Source organism: Saccostrea echinata, unplaced genomic scaffold (assembly GCF_033153115.1).
Source record: "Saccostrea echinata isolate AGI-Se365-2 ecotype Australia unplaced genomic scaffold, CSIRO_AGI_Sech_v1 ptg000001l, whole genome shotgun sequence".
Lineage (NCBI taxonomy): Eukaryota > Metazoa > Mollusca > Bivalvia > Ostreida > Ostreidae > Saccostrea > Saccostrea echinata.
The window spans coordinates 16,822,020-16,840,897 of NW_026889750.1; the positions used below are offsets into that span (position 1 = coordinate 16,822,020).

The window sequence follows — 18,878 nt, forward strand, 5'->3', positions numbered from 1 at the left end:
TCTATCATTTATACCTTATATTTATTACCGAAAGCTTTTTCGTTATAGATTTAAAAAAAAAAAAGATCATCACGTTTCTCCTTGACCTTGTAATCAACATCCGCTTTTGGTTTGTCGAGTTGTAACGCTGAGCCAAACGTGAAAACTTCTTCGAAGTGACTGTAAAGGTAGGTCACAGTGACAGACGGTCAAATTTTGCTATGAAAAAAAATTAAGGAATAAGTAAAGATTTCTGGGAGGAATTTCTTTCTTGATTCTGCCATGAAAGCCTTCTTTAATATACAGAACACGATTTTAACCGAATTTTCTCAGTTTTACCGATCTGTAACGTTAGCTTTTGATGTCACCATTTCAATGACAGGTTTAGGAAGGGGTTTATATGTACTTGTAAACATAAAAGACATCTAAAAATCTCAGACTGATTGACAAATATTTACTTACAACTGGTTAACCCGGTACCCCCTCCTCCAATGAGACGAAGAATTCGGTTGTCTTTAAAAGATTTCTTATTTTTAGGGGGAAAAGAGGATAGACTGTCTAAATAGTAAATAATGAAGTTGTAACGGGGACTGGGTACGTCTAGATAGAACGTTCTATCGTTAAAATGATGTCCTACGGACCCGGTTTAACGATAGAATTCGTTCCGTGTATTGGCAATGTTGCAAAATAAAGACGGGCGATAACTCGAACTCTGTGCATTTTCTATGAACAATCCAGAGAGTTCCGAATGTCAACATGGCGTAAAATTTGAAGCGAGGAAAAAACGTTGAGAAAATGAGTTGAAATTTCGTATTTATATGGATTATTTTTTAGGTTAAAAGGCATATACAATCTCAAAAAGGTTTGTTATGATTAATTTGGTAGTTATTTTCAGTGCAACTCCTTTTGTATTCTTCAAAATCATTTCGGAGTGGATCCTCTCCGATTTGCTACATTGCAAGTATATGGGACGTATTCTAACTGTGTTGAGGGCTTGTCCCGAGACACAGTTAGATTTTTCTAATTAGGGTATGTCGGCCCGGTAGCTCAGTGGTTAGAGCACCCGCACGGTAAGCGGGAGGTCCTGGGTTCGAGTCCCAGTCTGGCCGACATTTTTCCCTGCCTGTTACAAAGTCAACATATTCATTTGCTAGTGGCCAGATTCTGAAATTGTAAAAAACCTGGCCAGTGTTCAGGAGGGCTTTATTCTGGTCCCTCTTAATGAATCTTATTTATCTTCTTCTTTTCTATTATATTGTGGTGCCATTTCATTCCCTGGAAACTGCAGGCTTGGGTATAACCCAAAAATGTTGACTTTGAGTTACAGTAATGGTCAACTGTGGCGTGATACAAATTATATGGCATGACAGTATCATGATATGCATTGTATCAATGGGTATCTGCAATACTTATGCCTATTAATATGCAAGAATCCTAAGGTAGTGTAGCTTCAAATTTGTTCCAATCATGGCCCCTGGGGTAGGGTGATTCTAGAAAAGAGGATTAAGTATTACTTTAGTATTACCTGAGAATATATAGAAAAAAATATAATAAAAACTTCTCAAGAGCATGGTCATAATTAGTCAACTCATATTAATGTCACAGGTGGTGAGAAATCAAGTCTCAGCTGGGACTCGAACCCAGGGCCTCTGGCGTACTGTGCCAGCGCTCTAACCACTGAGCTACTGAGACCCGATATATTGACTGACTTTCACGCACCTGTGAACCTGGTGACATATTCCCCCTCTTTGTAGAAATTCGTCCTCGAATTCTAGGAGGTAAGGAAATGCGTGAAGCATGTTCCAAGGGAATAGTGGGTATTTGTACATTGGGTGCCAAATGTCACAGGTGGTGAAAAATCAAGTCTCAACCGGGACTCGAACCCAGGGCCTCTGGCTTACCGTGCCAGCGCTCTAACCACTGAGCTACTGAGACCCGATATATTGACTGACTTTCACGCACCTGTGAACCCGGTGACATTAATATGCAAGCATCCTCAGGTAATGCAGATTCAAGTTTGTTTAAATCATGCCCTCAGGGGTAGGTTGGGACCACTGAAGAACAGAAAGGCCAAGGTAACTCAGGTTTGCTTTATAGCCCATGGCATCTTGTTTTATATGGTGAAAAAGTCATTTACCCTTGGGGCTTGAGATGCTGCTACATATAGAGTGAGGAGACAAAACATTTTAAGATGGTCAGTAGTAAAAAAGGAAATAGAATATCTTTAAGATATAGTTATTGTGTATTTGTTGTAGCGTATCCTGATTTATTTGGACAAAGAGCAGTGATGAGTATGAAGTATGATTCTCCACCCCTTCATTCAAATAAATCAAGATACTTACAACATAATAAATATTCATTGACTATAACTTTCTTGAATCATGGCTAGGGCTGTGCATTGAGCAAAAAATTTCGATACAACATGATACGATATTTTATAAAGCGATATGCGATATATTGGATTTTTGAAAAAGTCTATCAGAAAAGTCTTGTAAATCATTTAAATCTTTGGTGATTGAAATTCCCAACTTTTTCACAAAATTATAAGAAAAACTGACTGCCCGATACATATTGGAAGTTATTTTTTCAATACGATACATTCTTGAATATCGATATATTGATACAGCCCTAATCATGGCCAGTTAAAACATCATTAATTGTAATGTGACCTGTGATTTTTAATTTATAGTGTAAATAAAAAAATCTAGTTTTTGTCAGGTGACAGCATGGATATATATTCTCTCCTTTTCTCCAGTATAAAAAAGAAATCGTTTATGTGCAAATTTTTGCCTGTGTATCAATGAGAGAGGATGTTGAATTGTAACTTCTCAACTTGCTATAAACAATTTAAGAAATTTAGACCTAGATTTTTTTATCGAACAATGTGGATTTAATATGACATGTAACTCAGGCATGCAAAGAAATAGAAATGAACTGTTTTGGAGAGATTAAACTGAATGATTATGATATGGATTTCAATGCACTCCTAACTAGGGGATGTAATGAAATTTGACTTGAGCCTCTTAACAGAGAATGGCAGATTTGTGACATGAATGTGGTTAAAAAAAGTAAATATGTGCAAAAATCTGAGGAGCCATGATTTAATTTTAAAATGAAGAGGAGGAAAGTGTTGATTGAAAGTAAAAAAAATCCAATTTAATTGATAGCTAGTGGTGTGATTGAAATGCAAAGTGTCAAGGACAGGAACTCTTCATACCAGCAATTGAAACTATGGACACAATGCAGCTGAACTTTTATTTAGTATGCTTTATTATGAGAGTATGCAGAAAATATCTTGAGGAATACCCTGGAAAAATGCTGTTACATTAGCTGTGGTATATTAAGATATTTAAGTGATTGTGGACAGGGCTTGGGCAATGCAACTTTTTTTATCGATACTTATATTTAGCATGTTTATCTTATATATTTAACCCAAAATGTTAAGTAAACAAAGAAAAAATAAGTCAGAATTTTTTTTTTTTGCAATATCAATTTTTCTACATACCTATCAATATGTGTATCGTCCTCACACAGAGTTGATATTATCAATATATGATTATCATCGAAGCTCAAATCGTGGAATACATGTACATGATAAGAACGTTCTCGTTAAAGTGGATCCAAGATTTGCAGATTTCGTAAAATATTGGACAGTAAAACACTTTTATTTTATACTATTTATTATTTTTGGATTCCTGTGCTTTGTAATTATTCGAAAGAATTTCAATTTTATTTCAGTGACAAAAAAGCATTGTCTTTGTATTTAAAAAAACATTTTATTCTGTAATTCAGATAATGTATTTACACAACAGCCATAATACAAAAATGTAGGTATCCTGCAGATCATCAAATTGTTTTTACTCCTTTTTTTCACAAGACAGTTATTTGGTATATTTAAGTTAGAAAAAAAAAATCATTATTTTAGTTGGCAAATACATGTATATGCAAGAATGAAATTTTCATGGGAGAACAGAGTCACATAATTATGCAAAAAAGAAATTTCACAAATGAAAAGTGATTTGATTTCTGGTATTTCTCAAGAACAGCAAGAAATTAATACATATCCAGCTAGTACTTGTAAAAGTAATACCCAATACTGTAAATAGATTCAGTTTCATCAAATCACGGTGCTAGGTTATTACTACAACAGGTGGTCAAATTAAGACAACAAAAAAATCATACACAAACAAATTACTTTATGTTAGTTTCAAATGATATTGACGTGAAAAGAGAATAAAATGAATTTTCAACATGATTGAATTTCAGAGAGAACACTTCAGTGAAATTCATGTAAAGTGCATTTTTGTTATACCCTAGCCACCATATGTTGATTGACAAATCATGCCATCTTTTTATGAAAGGACAGCTAGTATGCATTCACTTCAGGTAATTCTGTCATGCCTGAAATTAACAATCTATTATAGTAGTGACATAAGGGGGACAACAGTCTTCATGTTGGACCAAAATTGGCATCACAGCTGGACCAATATTTAAACTGTTGGTCCTCTTTCCTCAACATCTAATTCCTTGGGGTGGGGGGATTACATGTAGAATTTGTATAGGAAAATATTTATAGGCTAGGGTATTACATACATGTATATAATATTTAAGGCCAAAATGAAGAGGGAGTTTCACTGACAAGCTATTGTAAGAGATTTTATGCTTTTAAGTCTTAAAGTATTATATGCAGAGAAATCTGAAACCGAAGTTTTACAATCCCTTTGTGTATGTGTTTCTGTAGTTACACAATAAATTGTGTTCAAACTTATACCTGCTGTATATGTTCCTTTCAATGTCTGTCCTGAATTCAACACCCCTTGTTTCAGATTTGTGATATATGGAAGACATATCAAATGTTCATATTTACACAATAGTCTCACTGGCACTTGATATGGGATATGCATTTCTTATCAGACATTGTAAGTTTACTGAGGACTACCTAATAAATTGTCATTTACTGCACAGGGAGGTAAAGACTTTTGGTTTTACAGACAGGCAACAAATAATTAGTCCATGCATGCGTAAGACCCCCAGAAATTCTAAGAATTAACTGTTGACCAGTATCAATACTGAATTAAAAGTAGTTGTACCCATGCTTGAATTTTTATCAGGCTTATAACACTAAATATATCTGGTGAGTGCATTACACGGTTTGATGTACTATAATATTGCATTGCTCTATTTTTAGATATAATGGCAGAGGAAGGAAGGAATTCGTCTTCCAGTGGTTACCAGTGTACACTCTCCCCAGAACTAATACAGAAGGCAGAAAAGGAGTTAAATGAGAAGGCGGAATGGAGAAATCGAGATATCCAAGCTCTCAGAGACATGGTGAATAAAAATAAAGGTGAAGAAAAGTAAACAATTTCTATCTGTAGAGGTCAAAAATGATAACAAGGTATAAATGATTACTTTGTACCAAAGTAATAGGTTTTACACACCCACAAACAGCTTTTGGAAAATGTGATGTTGCATTTTTCTGTAAGATGTTTTTTTGACACAAGAACTCTAGAAATGGAGAAAATTATAGTATTTAAGAATAAAATATGTCTTTGTGATTTGTTTCTTATTCATATGAGATGAAATATCAGTCATATATTAAATTTTATATATATGTACAGTCAAAACCTCGGTATCTCGTTTTCAATGATATCTGAGGCTTCAAGATATCAAGGGTAAACTACTTAAAAAATAAATAGTTGGGACTTCTAATTAACTTCAAAATATACATGGTATTCGAGATATTGGTGTTTGAGATACTGAAGTTCAAATGTTTATAATATTATAGAGTTATTGAACTTATATTGGCACAAGTTGGCTGTGCAAATGCATGAGTTTGTGAGAGCATTTGTACAGCCAACGAGTGCCAGTATTCACCAATATAAGTTCAATAACTCTTTCATTAAAAAGCTAAAACATCTCTCATTGATTTACTTATATTAATTATTTCGACTAAATAATTCGAATTAATAAGAATTTTCAGTATCGGTATTTAAATTAACATCTGTCCTGTAAGTGTTCAATAATGCATCATTCCAATGACCCTACAAAGTGTTATGATCTGCTTATTGAGGTATTATTGAGGCTAATACGTACTAAATTATTAATTAATAATTTCAGTTTTGCACAATAAGCACATCTTACCTAGCTTCCACTACCTATCATAAATTTTCCTTTGAGAGGTTGACCAGACAACATCTTTTGTTTACAACTGGGTGTTCGATTTTGAAAGCTCGTATTCGGAATGTTTCAGGCATACTCATGATACATAATACAAAGTAACTCAGTGTTCAGTAAGATGCCAAGATATTGAATGCTAAAATTCTCTAGACTTTTAGTAGTTTTTTATTATAAACTATTTATTAGCTATGTAATAATGTATTTTATTGTATTCTATTTCTTAGAGCTTCAAATTCGGACAGATGATGTTTTCTTGCTACGCTTTCTGAGAGCCAAAAAGTTTGACTATGACAGAGCATATAACCTCATCCTTACACATTTCCAAATGAAGAAGGAAAATCCAAAGTTGTTTGAAAATCTCCGACCATCAGCAGTGAAGCATGTTTTAGAGGCTGGAGTAACGGGGGTGCTCCCTCATCGAGACAAGGAGGGGAGACGTGTTATTATATTTAGACCTGGTATGAAAATTATTGATATATCCACACATACATGTACACAGAGGTGTTTTTATTTGTATCTATTGCTATCCTTTTCCTTTTTCACTTATTTTCCAAAATAAAGGTACCTGTTATGTATGTTAAGGCACATAAATGCTCCTAAGTTTGTCACAGTGATGGATGTTTATCTTTCAGCTCCGACAAGTGAAAGGTTTAAGTGTACTTTTCTAAATGAAGCCTATTTTACATTTTCTTCTCTTCCCTAGAACCACAAGCTTAATTTCAATCAAATTTGCTTCAAAGCACAGATTCCAAGACCAGATCCCCCTTTTTTAATTGGAAATAAAGAGCAATAGGGTGGTGACTTAGCTTTTCCTTACAAGATGGTATTTTATAGAGTCTTGCTGTATTGGTCACAAGGTCAACACGATATTGATGTCTTTTAATATTGAAATGCTTATTCAATCTCATAACTTGGACATTTTTTATACCTGACCTTTACCTACAAGAATGAGGTGGGACATGTTAGGAGTATCTATACCTGTCCAATGTTGTTTTCTTGAATAAATTAAAAAGAATGTAGGGTGGAATGTTCACATTTTCACCATGGTATAGTCATATGCAGCGGTCAAAGGGTATGACATTTTGCTAAAATTAGATTTTGAGTTTCTGTTTAATATCTTGAAAAATGTTTGGTTGAAGATAATTGTATTTGCAATATATGTTGTGATAAGAGCTCATTCAGGAACTAAGTTGGAATCACATGGTCAAAAAGATGACCTCTGTTGCAAACAAAATAATTCAGAGAATTTGTATCCCCAATCTTAAAGGAAGAAAGAAGAGAGTGAAACAACTAAAAATAAAATATGCAGATGGAAAAAGAAAAAAACCCAGCTTTTGACCTTAAAGTCAGTAAGGGTCTTCTTTAGAGAAGAAATTCATGACCTTAATTTTCATTGCAAGATCTTACTGAAAACTTAAGTTATCAACTGAATTGTATATGCAACATATGAATTTCTGACTTTGGTCTTTGAAATTTTGACCTCAAAATCAATATGAGTCTTTTTAAGTTACATGTATATTGATTAAAGGTATAAAATCTCATTGCAAATGCTCGAAAGAACTAGAGTTAGCACCAGGAATTTTTTTTTGCAAGATATGAAATTTTGACCATGACCTTGTGATCTAAAAATCAGAAGGGGAGTTATGAAATAAAATATTTTATAGAAAAAGCTCAAGAAAAACTAAAGTTATCATCTGGAAACCTTTTTTTTTTTTGAATTGTTTGGATTTCTTACATGACCTTTTGACCTAAAAATCAAAAGGGATCTTCTTTAAGTCACTAGGAATAATAGTATATTACTTCATTAAGAAAGCTCAAAGAGGATAAGTTTTCATCTATGAATTTCTGACCTTGAACTTTGACCTATTGAGTGACCTCAAAATCAAAAGTTGTCTTCTGTAGGCCATAGGGAGTTGTGATATTATACTCGGTGTTGGTATTAGCATCAGCATTGACATCTCAGGTTTCGGATTTTGGGGCAGTTTTCTTTCTAAGGATTTAAATTTCACATTTTTTCTTAGGCAGACATTAATTCATTTTAGTTATTTTAAGACATTGTTAATTTTTTTTGGTGATATATCCGTCTTCTCAAATGTGTGTTCATACAGCTGTTCAAACTGGTCATCTTTATGGAATATTTTGTGAGAAAATGCTGCCTCTGAAACCTGACTGGTACAATGAAACATACTAGATGCATGATCAAAGCATAAATTGAAGATTTTGGAAGTTAAAGTTTTACAAGCAGAGGATACCAGACTTCCTTTAGATGCTGAATCTGACATACATTTCATGGATGAATGAACAGGTTCAAGTTTTTGGAGCAGGGCTAATTCCCAAGTAACTGTATGCCCTATCCTATAATGACTTAACTTGTATGATAAATGAACAGGTTAAAATTTTTTGAGCAGGTCTCATTCCAGGTAACTATAAACCTTGCGGTGACTAAACTTGCATGGATAATGCATCTAGGTATGCATAGTACCAAAAATGCCTTCATATGCTGGATCTGACCTACATTTTTGGAATGAGTGCACAAGTTTAAGTTTTTGGAGCAGGTCCATTTGCAAGTAATTATTAGCCCTTCCTGTACCTTAACATGCATATATGATGCATCTAGGGATTGACACAACCAGATTTGCTCTAGATCTGACCTACTTATTCCAATGAGTGAATAGGTCTAAGTTTTTGGAGCAATACCATTCTCAAGTAACTATAAGCCTTACCTATACCAAACTTGCAAGGATGATGTATCTAGGAATGTACACTACCAGACTTGCTTTGGATGCTGGATCTGACCCATATTTTCCAGATGAGTGACTATTAGCCATATCTGGTCCACACTTGCACAAATCTTGCATGTAGGGAAGGACAGTTGGAGACTTGCTTCATCTGCTGGATCTGACCTACCTTTTCTGGATGAAAGAACAGGTTTAAGTTTTTGAAGTAGGTCCATTCCCAAGTAACTATATGCCCTACATGGACCAAACTTTTATAGGTGATGCATCTAAGAATGCACACTATCAGACTTGTTTTGGTTGCTGGATCTGACCTACATTTTCAGTTTAAGTTTTTGGAGTAGCTCTGTCACCAATAACTATAAGGCCTCTTATGACTTAACTTGCATGGATGATGCATCTAGAGATGGACACTACCAGACTTGCTTTGGATGCTGGATCTGACCTACATCTTCTGGATGAGTGAACAGGTGAAAGTTTTTGGAGTATGTTCATTTCTAAGTACCAGGTAATTTCAAGTCCTATTAAAACCAAACTTGCATGGATCTTGGGAAATAACTAGAAAAAAAAATTGGTGCAATGTTTGCCTTACTTATAGATAACATTTGTTAAGGTGACCTTCATAATCTCTGTTTTATAATACATTTACCTATATATATATATATATATTTTTTTTTTGCTAACTTCAAGCTACATGACAAACTGTTTTCCAGGTAGATGGGATCCAAGTCGGTTTCCTGTGGATGATGTATTTCGGACAAACTTTATGACAATATCAAAGATTATACAGGTAACCATAAACCCCATTAGTCAAAACTGTCTTCTCTGACATTCACTGAAATTTCAACAACTCTCAAAACTGATTTGCTTAATATCCATCTATTTGTCTGTTCAACTGCAGATTTAATTCAGCTTAAAAGTCCTTAAGTACAATCACAAAGGGCATTCAAACCTGTGGACACTTTTGTGATTCCTACAGGGATTCATATTCCAAATGCTGCATTTGACCTACATTTGAAGTATTGGTAAACCTGTTTTTTTTTAAATCCAAGGTTAAATCCAGCATTATATCACTTCTGGCTTATTTTGAGGGATGTCCAAACCAAACTTACAGATGTGGTGGATAGTAGGTTGATGAATGCTATGTGTACTGCATCTTTCTCTGTTGACTGATTAATTTAGCATTTTAATAGATCCCACTCATGCCAATTGCAAGTGATGTCTAATCCAAACTTTCACGTATGTTGCATCTGCGGATGTGTATATGACAAGTCACTTTCATCTTATGACAGCATATAAGTTGAAACTATTCAAACTTTGATATAGTATAGGAAATATTTCTATTTAAAAAATCATACTTTATACACAGAGAAGAGGAATCTGTCCAGAATTTTTCGCTGTATTACTACAGAGTTTGGTCACATTTTGTTGTATTTTATCACAGGATGAAGCAACCCAAGTCAATGGAATAATCATGGTTATGGATTTGGATGGTGTTGGATGGGCTCATGCTAGAAATATTTCTCCATTTTATGCAAAACGTATCATGTCTTTGCTGCAGGTATGAATTATGTATATTCCTTGCTGTTTCTTGTTTTGCTAGTTTTGAACATTCTGTAGATGGCACTGGAACAGTCCTATATCATAATAATGTACAATAGGTAATTTCTGTAGTTTTTAAAGAATCTGAGTGCTGAGGGTACCAAGTTATTTGGCAGGAATATTGGTGCTTTTGGAAAATAAAATGCTCTACCCATATTTGTATATATTTTCATGATAGTCAGTATTACTTGCTAAATTTCAGTTGTGTTTTTATTTTCAGGATGCCTTTCCTGCAAGATTCAAAGGAATTCATTACTTAAATGAACCAGCAGTATTTGATTATATATTTGCAATAGTTAAGCAGTTCATGAAAGAAAAGACAGTTAATCGAGTAAGAAAAAGCTACATGAGAAATTCAAAAACTTTGCATACATTCCAAGAGATGTTAACCCTTACAATTTTGGCATAAGGCTTACAATTGAGCATCTAAAACATGCCTTATGATTTCTCTATTTATTCTTCCAATCTCTGTATTTTCTGTCAAAAGTTTGAAATACCAGAATTTTCATAGCAGCTCTTCTTCAGTTTTTTACCATTGAAATAAGCCATAATCCTTACACCACTTGCTTTTATTTTCATTGTCCATTGAAAGTTGCAATCTGTGGTAAATATGACTAATGAGGACATTACTATTCTTGAGAAAAAGATTTTTGAACATTAATTCTTATATATTCCTATGTAAAACTTTGATCCACATTGTGGTCAAAAATCTTTTTCTCAAGAATAGTAATGTCCTGATTAGTCAATTTACCTGTATATTGAAGCATCCTCAGGTACAGTAGATTCGAGTTCGTTCAAATCATAACCCCCCAGGATAGGGTGGAGCCATAATAAGCGATCTGAGTTTTACAGAGAAATTGGTGGTTTTTTTTCCCCATTTATATCAGCCGCCAATTTCTCTGTAGTGGAATTGCTCAAAGCGTAGTCCCTGTGGCTGTAGGGTGCAGTCAAAACATTGGATCAGAGTTTCACACAGAAGTATAATCTGCAAGAATAACAAGGCTACAGTTTGTATAAGCTTTCATAAAGCCTCAATATATAGGATGGAACTTCAATAGGGGGTGCAAAGTTTTGTTTAATAATTGTTTGATTTATTCAAGAACAGCACATGCATACTTCTGCAAAATTGATATGCAGCGATCAATAAATATAAACTGTGAAATCATTTTAATTTGATCATGTTAATTTGTGGGAGCCAATTTTTGTTGATTGTTTATGGTGTATTGATTCGTAAAATTTCATTGGCAAACATTTTATGAATAAGATACAGTAAAATATGCTTATAATGAAGTGCCAGGAATGGACAATTTTGCTTTGTTATAAACATAATTCTCTATATCCATTAAGTTCATGATATATTTTGAAGCCAAGAGGAATAAAAATCACTTGCTGTAAGCATCAATTCATTATAGCCATGTATGCTATAAGCCTGTTTTATAGTATTCATCTTCATTTCAATATACATTGATATTTTGAATTCTTGGGTACTGCATGGGTACACAATTATCCATAAATTGCAACAAAAAAAAAAAAAAAAAAAAAAAAATAGAATGCTCAAAAAATTGTTAAAAATAGGACATTAAGTTTGTGACATCAGTAATGTTTTTCATATTTCCTCAGATTTCATTGTCAGAAAGGAAAATTTGTGATTTAGGATGAGTCTGTTAATTAGCTTCTCTTTTCTTTTAACCTTCCTACTTTTTATTCTTTCATTTGTATTGTTTTCTATAGCTTCATTTCCATGGGAAAAATGTACAGGAATTGACAGATTATATTGATCCTGAATATTTACCGGAGGAGTATGGTGGAAAAGCACCTCCATACTCAAATAAGGTGAGTTATTTATCTTAAAGGAAAAATAATTAACAAAACTCAAAATTTAAATATGCTTGAAACAAAACTAGCAGATTTCAGTAATGGAAAAAGTTAGACAATTTATAATTTTGTAATATAAAGTACTTGTTACGATATTTCCTATTACAGTGAACACTAATCCATATATTATGAAGAATGTAATGAGGGTATGACCTGTCAGAGACTTTTTACACAGGCATATTTCACTTGATTGTCAGAATGAGAATTAGATTTTAAAAAATCTAATTTCAATTTTCCAGATTACAGTCCACATTTTATGATTAACATTAAAGTATGCAATATTCCTGACTTGAAGCTAACAACAGCTTGTTTAAAATAAGATGCACAGTTTTTGTTTTTTTTGACAAAAATATTCTTATTCTAAATTAAACTGAAACCTTCAAATAAAAGTTCTACAGGACTTTAAGCTCACCTGATCCAAAATCCTCAAAAGTCTACAGGACTTTTAGCTCATTTAGAAATTGTACTATAAACCAAAAGCTCAAATGCCTTTCTGGTCAAAGTTTGCTTGATCTGTGTCTGTATGCCTCCTATGCAAATTATCACATGCTCCCAGATAGGTTATCAACTCATAAACTCCTTAAAACAGAATTTTGTAACCTTGGAATCACTTGCATGAAAGGAAATGATGCCAAACTTTGTGACAATGTTGTAGGAATGGATGGAAGAGCTCTTAAAATGTGATGCAGAATTTGATGAAGAGGCAAAATATGGGTTTGTTTCTGGCTCTACAATAGATCAGAAACTCGGCCAAGATGCCATGGAGTGTGTAATGGGAAGTTATAGAAAACTCAGTGTTGATTAAAGTTACCATTCCACATGCTATGATGATATCAGTGTGATATGCACATACATTTATTTATTTATTTGAAGTTGTTAGGTGTGTACATTTTGTTTTATTTACTGGGTTAGTCTTATACAATTGTTAAAATTGTTAAAATACATTTAAAATTTATGTGGAAATTTTATTTGGTGGACAGTAGTGATTGGAGGTGGGTATAGACACACTTGGGACTGGGAGCATTATTTACACTTAACATAGCAGGGATCCTATTCATTTTTGTGTCCTTGTTTTGCTACAAATTTTTGATTGATTAATCAAGAGTTTTATTTAATGTAATCAAATTTAAACACCAGTGTTTGGGGTTTTTTTTTGTGTTTTATCTTATTTTCAAAATATTTTGACTTCTAATTCATTTTTTCTTTCTGAATTAGTTAAAAATTAAACTAATCAGCCATATACTTTTAGCTTTTTGGAGGTTTTTTTTTCTTTTTCTTTTTTTTTTCCCTTTTTTTTTTTTTTTTTTTTGGCAATTTTGACCAGGCTGCTATACTGCATGTGTACTTAGTTTAACAGCTAGGATTCATTTTGGTGTGGTCATTTCAACACTATTTCATAATCAATGCCAAAATAAGAATTTGTACTATAAACCAACTTTTATTTGTGTGCAAGTTATATCCATTAGTTTCACAACCTTTTTTTTCTGGCAAACTATTAATTCAATAGATAGTTTTCAGTAGGCCTAAATTAGCAAGAGTTATTTCCCGTTGGCCGCCATATTGGAGGTCAACATGCCCATATTCCCTTCATTATACAACCAACTTTAACTTTTTATACTGGCCATTGTGGGGTAGGAAGCATTGTTTTTCTGAAAAATATACATTTGTTAAAGCCTCCTTTATGTCATACTTTTTTATTCTATAAATATTTCTGCTACACCCTCTTAAAATTGTAAAGACAAAGAGGAAAAAATACTAGGTTGACCACCAAGATGGCGGCCAAGGGAAATAACTCGGAGAGAAAATACGTCATATGAAAACTATCTATTGTGTATTTGTGTAGAATATATACTTAGTTGCAAAAACATTGATCATTGCAGATGGGGTTTAATCTGGTGAATCACAAATAAAAGTTGCCGTGAATAATAGTTGGTTTACAGTCCTTATTAGTATTCTTTATAAAGATTTTGACATCCTTAATTCTTGATTGTGACTGTTTATTAAACAGTCCATGACTTTCATTCAAGTGCAGTTTAAAATGCGTAGATAAGTATATATACACAGTAATCTGAGTTTATCAGTCATCTAACAACTCTGTTACATGTATACAGAATACTGTAGCATAAGAAATTGGAAAAGGCAGAGGTTTGATATTTTTTTCCTTACTTATTTTGATATGATTATATAGCATAAGATCTGTGATAGAAATTTTTGTTTATTGGAGATTTTTCAAGCCATAAATATGTACATTGTGTATCTCCTCTTTATTTTAAATGAAGCTTGTGTAAACATATCCATTTATAATGCATATTATTTTTTCTCATTGTTTTTTCTTTAAATCCTTTATGCAATATCATGATTGAGTGGCAGTTGTATAGTTTTTTTGTATATTTGATTAATTATCAAATGTAAACCTCAAAAATATCATGAAAGCTTTACAGTAATTTACAATTTCTCTATAGAAGTTATCTATTTGTTCATGAGTTAATTCCAAAATTCTATTCATTTTTCTAAAGAACTTTTCCTTTAGCTATGATATGAATTCAGATGTTGTTTCTGCAGCTAAATTTGATTCCATAAATCATTCAGAGGAATAGATGATTTGGGAGGTGGCTTGCAAGAAAAGAGAGAAAAAGAGGGCTAACTTCTGAAAATACGTTCCTAACAGATGTAAAAAAAAAAAAAAAAAAGTTTTCCTTTAAATTTGGGAACTTCTTTGGAAATAAAGGTCCATAAATGCAAGTTAATAACCGGTTTTTCACAACCTCATGTTCCTTAATTTTTTTTTTAATTTTCACAAGACACAAGGCTTAATATTGAAAATCACAAAAGTTGGGAACAAGAGTTTGAGAAAACTGGTTACTAATGAGCACTGGCTTTTTTTTCTGTGTTTCATAAGATTATTTGCTTGTATGAAAATTTAAACTACATACATCATCTATTTTATGAAGGGCATTTCCCGGGTTCATTTGTTTTGGCACCTCCTAGTGATGAAGCTGTAGAAGCTACACTGAAATCTTTAAATGCATTATGTAGATTCAATATTATTGCTTTTTAGCTCACCTGAGCCGAAGGCTCAAGTGAGCTTTTCTGATTGAAATTTGTCCGTTGTCTGTCGGCGTCGTTGGCGTCGTCGTTGTTGTTGTCATAAACTTTTCACCTTTTCATCTTCTTCTCCAGAACTACTGGGCCAATTTCAATCAAACTTGGCACAAAGTATCCTTGGGTGAAGGGGATTCAAGTTTGTTCAAATGAAGGGCCACGCCCTCCTCTAAGGGGAGATAATTACGAAATGGCAAAAAATTAATGGCATTATTGAAAAATCTTCTTCTCAAGAACCAATGGGCCAGGAAAGATGAAACTCATGTGGAATTATTGTCAGGTAGTGTAGATTCAAGTTTGTTCAAATGATGACCCAGGGGGAGTAGGGTGGGGCCACAATGGACGATCAAAGTTTTACATAGGGATATATAGGAAAAATCTTCAAAAATCTTCTTCTCAAGAACAGCAAAGCTATGATTGGTCATATTTATATGGAAGCATCCTCAGGTGGTGAAGATTCAAGTTTGTTCAAATCATGACCTCCGTGGGTAGGGTGGGGCCACAATAGAAGATTAAAGTTTAACATAGGAGTATATAGGAAAAATCTTTAAAAATCTTCTTCTCAAGAACAGCAAAGCTATGATTGGTCATATTTATATGGAAGCATCCTCAGGTGATGTGGGTTCAAGTTTGTTCAAATCATGACCCCCAGGGGTAGGGTGGGGCCACAATGGAAGATTAAAGTTTAACATAGGAGTATATAGGAAAAATCTTCAAAAATCTTCTTCTCAAGAACAGCAAAGCTATGATTGGTCATATTTATATGGAAGCATCCTCAGGTGATGTGGGTTCAAGTTTGTTCAAATCATGACCCCTGGGGGTAGGGTGGGGCCACAATGGAAGATTAAAGTTTAACATAGGAGTATATAGGAAAAATCTTCAAAAATCTTCTTCTCAAAAACAGCAAAGCTATGATTGGTAATATTTATATGGAAGTATCCTCAGGTGATATGGGTTCAAGTTTGTTCAAATCATGACCCCTGGGGGTAGGGTGGGGCCACAATGGAAGATTAAAGTTTGACATAGGAATATATAGGAAAAATCTTCAAAAATCTTCTTCTCAAGAACAGCAAAGCTATGATTGGTAATATTTATATGGAAGCATCCTCAGGTGGTGTAGATTCAAGTTTGTTCAAATCATGACCTCCAGGGGTAGGGTGGGGCCACAATAGAAGATTAAACTTTAACATAGGAGTATATAGGAAAAATCTTCTTCTCAAGAACAGCAAACTTATGATTGGTCATATTTATTTGGAAGCACCCTCAGGTGGTGTAGATTCAAGTTTGTTCAAATCATGACCCCCGGGGGTAGGGTGGGGCCACAATGGACGATCAAAGTTTGACATAGGAATATATAGGAAAAATCTTCTTCTCAAGAACAGCAAAGCTATGATTGGTAATATTTATATGGAAGCATCCTCAGGTGGTGTAGATTCAAGTTTGTTCAAATCATGACCTCCAGGGGTAGGGTGGGGCCACAATGAAAGTTCAAACTTGTAGAGAAAAAAGTCACAGTCAAAAAATCACGTAAGCATCCTTAGTTAGTGTAGATTTAATTTTGTTCAAATCATACCCCCCACTCCCTTGTAGGGGTAGGTTGGGACCACTTATGCATTTAAGCTTTTCAATACTAAACTGATTTTTCCTCTTTTCCTAGCCACAGTGCTCAGGTGAGCGATGTGGCCCCTGGGCCTCTTGTTTTTTCATTGGGACTACCAGTATTTGGGGGGGGGGGTTCCATGAAATTTTAAGTTATTTAAATTAAATATCTAGATACTACATGAATAATGTATCAGAAAAAAGTGACAGATTTAAGTTTCTTAAAATAATGTTACAAATTCACTGACCAGTGTACAGATTTTTTTTCTTTAAATTTGAACTTTATTAGAATGAATCGGAAGCTTGGGACGTACACAAGTGTATACCTGGCTATGCTCCTGATACAGTACAATGAGGTAAATATTAATGTGAATAAGCAGGCATAATATATATATGATGTTGTTACAGACAATGATTGTAAATAACTTTTTTATAATAGGAGTGTGTACAGTTTTATATAAAGGATGTCCCAATTTAATTCTCAGGCTTAGAAAATAAATGTTGGTTGACCAATAAAATGTGCTCAAGTCTGTTGATCTTGTCTGTCTTTAAAATGAATGATACCTGAGGATGCTGTATCATTATGAGAACATTAACAGTTCATATAGTTCAGATATACCTAGTATTTTCTAAATATTCTCTCATTAAACTTAGAACCTCTTATTCCAACCTAATAAGGACTTTTGATACTTTGCCTTTTTTCGCTAGAAGATTTTTTAATGATTTTTTTTCTCTCTCTTAAGATTTTTTTTTCTTAAAATGACATTTAATGTACAAAATATGTGAAGCCTGTGATAGACTCCATTTTTCATTGAAAATGTTTGTTGAAAGCCTTTTACATTTTTGTATACAATTGCATGTTACTAGACCACCATCCTTTGTCATTTTACAATTAGGTAAAATATTAATACATGTGTATACCAATTTGATTGTCAGGCTAGACCCAGGTTTACTTTTCTGAAAATTTGTGTTGTATGTATGAAAATTATTTGCTTCCATATCCTTTAAAACTAAGGGGTTTGAAAAAAATCAAGGAAAAGGTCATAACTACAATGCCATTAGGGATCTGTGGAGATAAAACAAACATTGTTTTATTTTTATGCCCCACCATGAATATGGCCGGGGCATATAGTGTTTGTCATGTCCGTCTTCCGTCCTTCCGTCCGTCTTTCTGTCACACTTTGCATTTAGCTCTGTTCAAAGCTCAGTTTCAAAGAAACTATCCAAGATATTTTTATCAAACTTCATATGCTGATAGATATTGATGAGAGCTATGCAACTGCATCAACATTTTTTTACCTTGACCTTTCATTTGACCTGACCTCACTTTTCTTAAATTAGTGTTTAGCTCAGTTTTAAAGAAACCATTCAAGGTAGTGTAATCAAACTTCATATGTTGATACGTACTAATGTAAGCTATTCAACTGCATCAACATTTCTTGACCTTTCATTTGACCTTGACCTCACTTTTCTTAAATCAGTGTTTAGCTCAGTTTTAAAGATACCATTCAATACAGAGTTATCAAGCTTCATATGTTAATACATACTGATGAGAGCTATTCAACTGCATCAACATTTATTGACCTTGACCAGTCCTTTGACCTTTGACCTCACTTTTCTTAGATTAGTGTCAAACTTCATATGTTGATACATACTGATGTAAGCTATTCAACTGCATCAATATTTTTTGATGTTGACCTTTCCTTTGACCTTGACCTCACTTTTCTCAATTTGTGTTTAACTCAGTTTTAAAGAAAAAATTCATAATTTTTTTTATCAAACTTCATATGCGAATACATACTGATG

General features: G+C 33.5%; 1 protein-coding gene and 2 non-coding genes across 3 annotated transcripts; 1 reads left to right on the top strand and 2 right to left on the bottom strand.

Moving 5' to 3' along the window:
* Positions 1-91: 91 nt before the first annotated feature.
* LOC133192033 (alpha-tocopherol transfer protein-like) lies at positions 92-13,583 on the top strand. The gene is made up of 8 exons (XM_061327903.1): positions 92-167; positions 5,168-5,326; positions 6,384-6,617; positions 9,608-9,684; positions 10,339-10,455; positions 10,717-10,827; positions 12,228-12,329; positions 13,027-13,583. Exons 2-8 carry the CDS (start codon positions 5,173-5,175, stop codon positions 13,174-13,176), a joined length of 945 nt encoding a protein of 314 aa, XP_061183887.1. The 5' UTR covers positions 92-167; positions 5,168-5,172; the 3' UTR covers positions 13,177-13,583.
* Trnat-agu (transfer RNA threonine (anticodon AGU)) lies at positions 1,599-1,671 on the bottom strand. The gene has a single exon. It is a non-coding gene; the product is annotated as a tRNA-Thr (tRNA).
* On the bottom strand, positions 1,842-1,914 carry Trnat-ggu (transfer RNA threonine (anticodon GGU)). The gene has a single exon. It is a non-coding gene; the product is annotated as a tRNA-Thr (tRNA).
* Positions 13,584-18,878: the final 5,295 nt, after the last annotated feature.

Bases quoted from the DNA above. Each gene is read 5' to 3' on its own strand.
- LOC133192033 (XM_061327903.1), top strand. From the start codon at position 5,173: ATGGCAGAGGAAGGAAGGAATTCGTCTTCCAGTGGTTACCAGTGTACA. The intron at 6,618-9,607 runs GTATGAAAATTA...ACTGTTTTCCAG, and splicing joins TGTTATTATATTTAGACCTG to GTAGATGGGATCCAAGTCGG. The intron at 12,330-13,026 runs GTGAGTTATTTA...ACAATGTTGTAG, and splicing joins CACCTCCATACTCAAATAAG to GAATGGATGGAAGAGCTCTT.